The 11,032-nt window shown below is 32.4% G+C and overlaps 1 protein-coding gene across 2 annotated transcripts in view; it reads right to left on the bottom strand.

Moving 5' to 3' along the window:
- Window positions 1-5,439: 5,439 nt before the first annotated feature.
- Window positions 5,440-11,032, bottom strand: part of mmp23bb (matrix metallopeptidase 23bb) — a 17,979-nt gene continuing 12,386 nt past the window's right edge. For both annotated transcript variants that reach the window (XM_050060698.1, XM_050060707.1), the window contains exons 6-8: window positions 10,060-10,170; window positions 9,817-9,943; window positions 5,440-6,838 (exon numbers count right to left, since the gene is read on the bottom strand). In XM_050060698.1, coding sequence (XP_049916655.1) covers window positions 6,646-6,838; window positions 9,817-9,943; window positions 10,060-10,170 — 431 coding nt within the window. In that variant the 3' untranslated portion in view covers window positions 5,440-6,645. The remainder of the gene's footprint in view (window positions 6,839-9,816; window positions 9,944-10,059; window positions 10,171-11,032) is intronic.

The following is an 11,032-nucleotide window of genomic DNA, read 5'->3' as shown; positions in this document are numbered from 1 at the left end:
GATCCAAAACACACCAGCAAGTCCACCTCTGAATGGCTGAAGAAAAACAAAATGAAGACTTTGGAGTGGCCTAGTCAAAGTCTTGACCTGAATCCTATTGAGATGCTGTGGCATGACCTTAAAAAGGCGGTTCATGCTCGAAAACCCTCCAATGTGGCTGAATTACAACAATTCTGCAAAGATGAGTGGGCCAAAATTCCTCCACAGCGTTGTAAAAGACTCATTGCAAGTTATCGCAAACGCTTGATTGCAGTAGTTGCTGCTAAGGGTGGCCCAACCTTATACATTGTATAAGTACATGTTATTATACATGTATGTTATATTATTATATTTGTACTACATGTTATTATACATGCATGTTATTATACATGTATGTTATATTATATGTACTACATGTTATTATACATGTATGTTATATTATTGTATATGTACAACATGTTATTATACATGTGTTATATTATTGTATATGTACAACATGTTATTATATATGTATGTTATATTATTATATATGTACTACATGTTATTATACATGTGTTATATTATTGTATATGTACAACATGTTATATATGTATGTTATATATTGTATATGTACAACATGTCATCATACATGTGTTATATTATTACATATGTACTACATGTTATTATACATGTATGTTATATTATTATACATGTACTACATGTTAATATACATGTATGTTATATTATTGTATATGTACAAAATGTTATTGTATATCTGTTATATTATTGTATATGTACATGTTATTATACATGTATGTTATATTTTTGTATATGTACATGTTATTATGCATGTATGTTATATTATTGTATATGTACAACATGTTACTATATATATGTTATATTATTGTATATGTACATGTTATACATGTATGTTATATTATTATATTTGTACTACATGTTATTATACATGTATGTTATATTAGTGTTTATGTACAACATGTTATTATACATGTATGTTATATTATTGTATATGTACAACATGTTCTTTTACATGTGTTATATTGTTATATATGTACAACATGTTATTATACATGTATGTTATATTATTGTATATGTACATGTTTTTATACATGTATGTTATATTATTATATATGTACTACATGTTATTATACATGTATGTTATATTATTGTATATGTACAAAATGTTATTGTATATGTATGTTATATTATTGTATATGTACATGTTATTATACATGTATGTTATATTATTGTATATGTACGTTATTATGCATCGATGTTATATTATTGTATATGTACATGTTATTATATATGTTATATTATTGTATATGTACATGTTATTATACATGTATGTTATATTATTGTGTATGTACAACATGTTATTATACGTGTTTGTTATATTATTATATATGTACAACATGTTAATATACATGTGTTATATGATTGTATATGTACAACATGTTATTATATATGTATGTTATATATTGTATATGTACATGTTATTATACATGTGTTATATTATTACATATGTACTACATGTTATTATACATGTATGTTATATTATTATATATGTACTACATGTTATTATACATGTATGTTATATTATTGTATATATACAAAATGTTATTGTATATGTATGTATAATTATTGTATATGTACATGTTATTATACATGTATGTTATATTATTATATTTGTACTACATGTTATTATACATGTATGTTATTATACATGTATGTTATATTATTGTGTATGTACAACATGTTATTATACATGTATGTTATATTATTGTATATGTACAACATGTTATTTTACATGTGTTATATTATTATATATGTACTACATGTTATTGTACATGTATGTTATATTATTGTATATGTACATGTTTTTATACATGTATGTTATATTATTATATATGTACTACATGTTATTATACATGTATGTTATATTATTGTATATGTAAAAAATGTTATTGTATATGTATGTTATATTATTGTATATGTACATGTTATTATGCATGTATGTTATGTTATATTATTGTATATGTACAACATGTTATTATATATATGTTATATTATTGTAAATGTACATGTTATTATACATGTATGTTATATTATATGTACTACATGTTATTATACATGTATGTTATATTATTGTATATGTACAACATGTTATTATACATGCATGTTATATTATTGTATATGTACATGTTTTTATACATGTATGTTATATTATTATATATGTACTACATGTTATTATACATGTATGTTATATTATTGTATATGTACAAAATGTCATTGTATATGTACATGTTATTATACATGTGTTATATATTGTATATGTACAACACGTTATTATACATGTGTTATATTATTATATATCTACTACATGTTATTAGACATGTATGTTATATTATTGTATTCATGTATGTTATATTATTGTGTATGTACAACATTTTATTATACATGTGTTATTATATATGTACTACATGTTATTAGACATGTATGTTATATTATTGTATACATGTATGTTATATTATTGTATAGGTACATGTTATTATACATGTATGTCATATTATTGTATATGTACATGTTATTATACATGTATGTTATATTATTTTATATGTACAACATGTTATTATACATGTGTTATATTATTATATATGTACTACATGTTATTAGACATGTATGTTATATTATTGTATACATGTATGTTATATTATTGTATATGTACAACATGTTATTATACATGTGTTATATTATTATATATGTACTACATGTTGTTAGACATGTATGTTATATTATTGTATACATGTATGTTATATTATTGTATATGTACATGTTATTATACATGTGTTATATTATATATATGTACATGTTATTATACATGTTATATTATATATATATGTGCATGTTATTATACGTGTATGTTATATTATTGTATATGTACATGTACAATAATATAACATACATGTTATATTATTGTATATGTACAACATGTTATTATATATGTATGTTATATTATTGTATATGTACATGTTATTATACATGTTATATATTGTATATGTACAACATGTTATTATACATGTTATATTATTATATATGTACTACATGTTATTAGACATGTATGTTATATTATTGTGTATGTACATGTTATTATACATGTGATATATTATTATATATGTACTACATGTTATTAGACATGTATGTTATATTATTGTATACATGTATGTTATATTATTGTATATGTACATGTTATACATGTGTTATATTATATATATGTGTACATGTTATTATACATGTTATATATATGTACATGTTATTATACGTGTATGTTATATTATTGTATATGTACAACATGTACAATAATATAACATACATGTTATATTATTGTATATGTACAACATGTTATTATACATGTGTTATATTATATATATGTACATGTAATTATAAATGTATGTCATATTATTGTATATGTACATGTTATTATACATGTTATATATATGTACATGTAATTATACATGTATGTTATATTATTCTATATGTACATGTTATTATATATGTGTTATATTATTGTATATGTACATGTTATTATATATGTATGTTATATTATTGTATATGTACATGTTATTATCTATGTATGTTATATTAATGTATATGTACATGTTATTATACATGTATGTTATATTATTGTATATGTACATGTTATTATCTATGTATGTTATATTATTGTATATGTACATGTTATTATACATGTGTTATATATTGTATATGTACAACATGTTATTATACATGTGTTATATTATGTATATGTACGTAATTATACATGAATGTTATATTATTGTATATGTACATGTACAATAATACAACATACATGTTATATTATTGTATATGTACAACATGTTATTATACATGTATATTATATTATTATATATGTACAACATGTTATTATACATGTATATTATATTATTATATATGTATGTCACATTATCATGAACCGGCTCTTTTTTCACGGTACGGTGGACAGACGACTGAGTTATGTCCTCTCGTCCTGCTGAAGCAGCTTCATTGTCCCTGTGTGGACGAGACAGTTTGACCCACATCAGCGATGATGCAGACGGACAGGAGACAAGAGATTTGGGTCACCAAGGGTTAAATGAGCCCTGTTCTTTGTCTGCAAGCTTTTTGTGTTTGTCTGGAAAAACACTGAATAAAAACCATCAGCTCAGAATGTCGATGTGTCTGATCTGACACACACCGCAGTCTGTTCATAGTTACAGACTTTATTATGGGGTTATTATTTATTTTTATTACACGGCTCTATTAAATGCTGTATTCTGATTGGTCAGTCGTGGCATTCAGAGGTCTGATATTACTGTATAATGACCGTTGCTATGTAGCCCAGCCTTGCTAGGGACGCTGCCCTGACAACAGTTACCTTTTTATCGGGATAACGTAGCCGTTACTGCTTCAAAATAATAATTTACAAGATACAAAGATGGAGTATTTTCGTGATATGACTTTTAACATATTTGGTGAGCATGAAAATCTTGAGTCATGGTTACTGGCTGAAGATGAGAAGAATGCCGGAGAAGAGGGATGCTCAGAGGCGCACGGAAAAGAGAGGAGACACAAGATTGTGGATGACAGGGAGGTTGATTCCATCAAAGAAGAAAGACAATACACACAGACAATAATATTTAAATATTGTGATTATTTATTGATGTGTGTTTCATGTGGTTTTATTTACAGTTTAATCAGCTTGTTCCTTCTGATTATTAAAACCTCTTTGAAAAAATGACTCTTTGGACAGAAATTATTAAATAAATGTTCATTTTATTATTAGACATGCACATTATGTTTAGAGTTGTTTTTACTGAGAAAAAAAAGTTTTGCCGAATATTTACTGGTTGTTATGTTATTATTATATTATTTAGTTTTTTATTTTACGTGACTTCATTCTTTATCTCAGTGATGTTTTTAATCTGCTGTTATTTTCTCTGCTGTAAGGTGACCTCCAGTGTCGTGAAAGGCGTCTCTAAATAAAATGTATTATTATTATTATTATGTAAACATGTATAGTTACATGTTGTACAGTTATAACGTTTATACACTTTAAAATATAAAATACATACGTGTATAATAGAGCTGTGACACCTGAAATTGTTTTCAAAGGAAATCATTTTTTAATTATTATTTTTTTCTGTCTAAAATATATTTAAAAATTCATTTTGTGTGACCTGATGTGATCTCAGCTGATCATATTTTATGACACGTTGTAATATTAATATATATATATATTAAAATATTAAATTATTATTAATTATGATCAAATATTAAATTATTATTAATTATGTTCAAATATTAAATTATATAAAATTATTAATATATATATTAAATATATAACAAAAAGTTTTCACACATGAAACGTTTCCAACAAACAGACACGTTTTCCTGACAGAGGTTAAAACAGACGACAGGTTTTATTTGTTTTAGTATGAAGAAGAGATACAGCGGTGCATTCTGGGTAAAATCACTAACATGTTCAGTTTGTTTGTTTATATGTTGTTTTCTTTGTTGTTTATCATGAGCACACATTAACTAAAGACAGGTTTTATAAGTTGAGGAGGAAACAGGAAGCTGAAACAAACAACCAATCACAGCTCTGCATTCTGACCACCAGATGTTACAAAGCATCTGATTGGCTCAGATAAACATGTCTCTGTGTTTGATCTTTAAAAGTTTGAAACACAGCAGGGTGACATCACCTTGACGGCGACACATCAAGCTTGTTAAGCGACTGTAATTAAGGTTTGTTAGAATAAATAAACTCAGATGTTTTGTTTGTTTGATGGTTTATAAACGTCGGAAATGTGGACTGTGAGTTCGTCACCAACAGAAATTAACGGTTAAACTGTGTTCACCTTTAACTCCTCGTTAAATATTCTGTCATAAATGTGACGCAGATAATAGTTCACACGCTCGTTAGACAACAAACCTGAACATGAAAAAAACACTGAACACAGAGGTCACTGTGAATTATAGGGACATTACATCGCTACGTAAGATTACAGGTTTGTGAAATTCTACAGGATTATGAGGACCAATGTTCTGTCAGGACGATAACAACAACATGATGTCCTGCTGGGAGGATTATGAGGATGTCACATCATGCACGGACGGTTCCAGAGACGTGACATCATATGAAGAAATGACAGGTACAAAACGTCATGTCAAGTGGATTACAGGTACCAAACTTTATACAGGATTACAGGGACATGACAGGATTTCAAAAGGGTTGCAAGGACACTATGTCGTGACAAGATGTTTATGAGAACACAATGTCCTGATGAGATGTTTAAGAGGACATGACGTCCTCATGAGCTGATCTGGGACTTCCCAAGTTCTTGACGTCTTACAGGAAGATTAAAGGACATGACTTTCTACAGGTAAATGAGGTTCTGGAGGATTAGGAGGACAATGAGGTGCCATGAGTGTCCTGTCTGGTCCCAGAGCTTCTGAAACTCAGTCAGACATAAAAAAGGTCCAAACTTCGTCCTCTGAAATCAGAAACAATCCAAACGTACTCACGGTTGTTGAGTTCTGTCGTTTTACATAAAATTAAAATCAGCACTTCCTGTCATCTTTTTGTCGTCCGTCCCGTCCATGTCCTCAGCTGTTGGACGGCTGCTCTGGTTTCAGTCGGATTGCCCAGGAGTTGGCGGACACAATGTCTCCCCGTCGATGAATGCGGCAGGTGTAAACACCCTCATTGAACTCATTGGCTACGATGCGGAGGTCTCGGTCCTTCATGACGATGTAGCCTGGGATGGAGGACAGGATCTGCTCGCCGTCTTTGTACCAGCTGCAGGAAACAGGAAACAGACTTTTGACCATTCTTCCAACACTGCGTGAGCCTTCCAGTATCCATCAGTCATCACAAAGTCGTTTGAACTCTGCAGGTCACAGGTCTATATGATCAATAAGGTTTATTTGTTTATTTTATTTGGATCCCCATTAGCAGCTGCGCAGCAGCCGCTAATCTTCCTCTGGTCCACACATAAAATCACATAGAATGAAAGACGAAACAAAACAAAAAGAAAAAAAAAAAACAACTTCCAATTATAATAATAATAATAACAACAACAACAATAGCAGTAATAATTAGAGATATGATAACAATGGAGTGAAATAAGGTAAAAATAAAATAAAACAAGAATAATAATCTAATTCATCAACATTATCTGTGACTGTGTATGTGTGTTTATGTGTATGCCCATATGCACTCCTTATGTGTGTCTTCGACATGTGCCTTTTCTACCTCTGGGCTGTTAGGTGACATTTCAATTGCCTTTTAAAGCCTGATTTTGTTTTTTCTTTGGTAATGTGTTCTGGCAGTGCATTCCATGATGCCATTGCTCGATACAACACTGTTCTTTGCATAGCCACCTTTTTAGCTTTAGGCAGTTGGTAACAACCTCTTGTGGCATGTCTCGTTTGATACGCATGTATATCAATGTTAGTTGATTATATAAACAGATAGGATATTTTGACACTCTAATATTTCTTAAGAAGACAAGGAGTGATACTGTCAGCCTCTCCGTGACTTTTGTCCAGGAGAGCTTGACATGCATCTCGTTTACATTTGAACTTGATGTGCACTTGAGGGCAAGCCGAGCTGCTCTGTTTTGAGCCAGCTGCAGTTTTCCCAGGTCCCTCATGTTTGCACCTGACCAAATCGTTGAGCAGTAGTCTAGATGTGACAGGACTAGTGTCTCAATTACTTGTTTGGTCAGTTGCGGTGTTAAATACACTGAGCATCTTTATTATGACTGATATATTCTTCCCCATCTTTGCAACCACTGCATCTGTATGTCTTGTCCATGACAGATTGTTTTCCAAGATGACACCCAAGAGCTTCGTCTCTTCAACCTGCTCAACATTTACATTATTTAGCATCAGATTTAACTGGGGTTTAATACTCAGTGAATGATTTGTACCAAAAATAATGCTTTTTGTTTTTTGTATGTTTAAAACTAATCTGTTGCTAATCACCCATTCTAATACTGCAATCAATTCTTTGTTTAAAATTTCACTGATTTCACTTACTGTGGGTGCATGTGCATATAATGTTGTGTCATCAGAATACATGGACACTTTTGCTTTTTCCAGCACCAGAGGAAAGTCATTAGTGAAGATGGAATAGAGTAAAGGACCTAGTGAGCTTCCTTGTGGTATTCCAGACTCAACCTGTTTAATCCTTGAGAAGCTGCCGTTAAAAAATACTCTTTGGGTTCTATTGAGTAGATAACTCTTCAACCATGCAATCGCTGTTGGGGTGAAACCATACCACCTGAGTTTATTAATTAGCAGTCTGTGATCAATAACATCGAAGGCTGCAAGTAATACTGCTCCCACCATATTTTTCCTGTCTATCTCTCTCACACAGGTCTGTATGATCAATGAGGTCACAGGTCTATATGATCAATAAGGTCACAGGTCCTCAGTTGCTCTTCCTGAGCTTTCTACCTTTTTTTCCCCATTAAAGGGTTTTTTGGGGAGTTTTTCCTGATCAGCTGTGAGGGTCATAAGGACAGAGGGATGTCGTATGCTGTAAAGCCCTGTGAGGCAAATTGTGATTTGTGATATTGGGCTTTATGAATAAAGTTGATTGATTGATTGATTGACAGGTCTATATGATCAATAAGGTCACAGGTCTATATGATCAATAAGGTCACAGGTCTATATGATCTATAAGGTCACAGGTCTATATGATCAATAAGATCACAGGTCTATATGATCAATAAGGTCACAGGTCTATATGATCAATAAGGTCACAGGTCTGTATGATCAATAAGGTCACAAGTCTGTATGATCAATTAGGTCACAGGTCTATATGATCAATAAGGTCACAGGTCTGTATGATCAATTAGGTCACACGTCTATATGATCAATAAGGTCACAGGTTTATATAATCAATAAGGTCACAGGTCTATATGATCAATAAGGTCACAGGTCTATATGATCAATAAGGTCAAAGGTCTGTATGATCAATAAGGTCACAGGTCTGTATGATCAGTAAGGTCACGGGTCTGTATGATCAATAAGGTCACAGGTCTGTATGATCAGTAAGGTCACAGGTCTGTATGATCAATAAGGTCACGGGTCTGTATGATCAATAAGGTCACAGGTCTGTATGATCAATAAGATCACAGGTCTATATGATCAATAAGGTCACGGGTCTGTATGATCAATAAGGTCACAGGTCTGTATGATCAATAAGGTCAGAGGTCTGTATGATCAATAAGGTCACAGGTCTATATGATCAATAAGGTCACAGGTCTATATGATCAATAAGGTCACAGGTCTGTATGATCAATAAGGTCACAGGTCTGTATGATCAGTAAGGTCACAGGTCTGTATGATCAATAAGGTCAGAGGTCTATATGATCAATAAGGTCACAGGTCTGTATGATCAATTAGGTCACAGGTCTATATGATCAATAAGGTCACAGGTCTATCAATAAGGTCACAGGTCTATATGATCAATAAGGTCACAGGTCTGTATGATCAGTAAGGTCACATGTCTGTATGATCAATAAGGTCACAGGTCTGTATGATCAATAAGGTCTCAGGTCTATATGATCAATAAGGTCTCAGGTCTATATGATCAATAAGGTCACAGGTCTGTATGATCAGTAAGTGCCTTCAGTCTGTCAGAGGTGAATATCTTCTGTAAACTCATTTAAACAGAGAAAATGAGACGTTAACATTGTCTCTGAGACACATTTTATAGAGTAGAAGAGATCAATAACCACCAGTCATCAGTATTGATCAGCTGACCTGACTTTGGGTGGTGACCGAGGGTTTTTGGTTCCACAGCGAAAACCCACCACCTTCCCCCGGGGAACCATCTTGATCTTGACGTTGGCTGGCGGTGGCGTTGGCGTGGTTACCGCCTCCAGAGGCTCTGGAAGACAGGAAATGAGTGTCACAGCAGAGAGGGAGACAGGAAGCTCAGGCTTCTGTGTGATATCACGTCCTGGCAGCTCCGGGTTCAGTTTCGGAGTTTCGCCGGCGACTCACCGTAACACAGGTCACAGCGCTGAGGACAGTTCTTCTTCATAAACGTCTTCCTGCGCTCACAGAAGCCCAGACGAGCCCACGGGTCGCACACTCGCTTCTTATCCAGGCACCCTGCAGCAAACAGGAAGTACTCACTGTGGTTAAAGTACTCGGATACAAATAAAAGTACTGCAATTCAACTTCACAAGAGGTGAGAACATTAACAGGAAAACGTACTGTAAATATCAGCAGTTAAATACTGTTGGATCACACACTGTTTTATTATCACTATTCAGGGCTCAACTAATCATTATCGTCATTATTGATTAATCAGCTGGTTATTTTCACGATTAATCGATTAGTTTACTTTTCTCCTACCAACAAGACTCTATTTGCTGTCAGAAAACTACAAAAAAAATCTGGAATTTTTTACTTGAACAATGACTGAAAGGATTTATTGATTATAAAAATTGTCTGATTGGTTTTCTTTCAACTGATTAATCGATTAATTAATTAGCTCTATTAATAATGGTTCAGCAGCATTTGAAATCGATCTAAAATAAAAACCAGAACAGCGACAACTTTCATTCTTTCTGCAGCAGAAAGCCGAGGCTCCTGTTTCCTCGTCATCACGCTGTACACTTTGCCCAAAACTAAAAACTGTAGAGAGTTCAAATAACTGATGACGTGTTCAGAAATATTGTGTTTATGTTTCTACATTTAAATAACTTTCAATCGATATATTTTGAGTGGCACAGTGATGCAGTGGTCAACATCGTCTCCTCACAGCAGGAGGGTTCCGGGTTTGAACCCTGGCGTGGGGGAGCCCTTCTGTGTGGAGTTTGTTCTCCCCATGTCAGCGTGGATTTCCTCCAGGTGCTCTGACATGTTCTCCCTGTGTCAGCGTGGGTTTCCTCCAGGTGCTCTGACATGTTCTCCCCGTGTCGGCGTGGGTTTCCTCCAGGTGCTCTGACATGTTCTCCCCGTGTCGGCG

Source organism: Epinephelus moara, chromosome 2 (assembly GCF_006386435.1).
Source record: "Epinephelus moara isolate mb chromosome 2, YSFRI_EMoa_1.0, whole genome shotgun sequence".
NCBI classification, from domain to species: Eukaryota; Metazoa; Chordata; class Actinopteri; order Perciformes; family Serranidae; genus Epinephelus; species Epinephelus moara.
The sequence above is the reverse complement of the archived record's forward strand: the minus strand, read 5'-3'. Positions and strand labels throughout refer to the sequence as shown.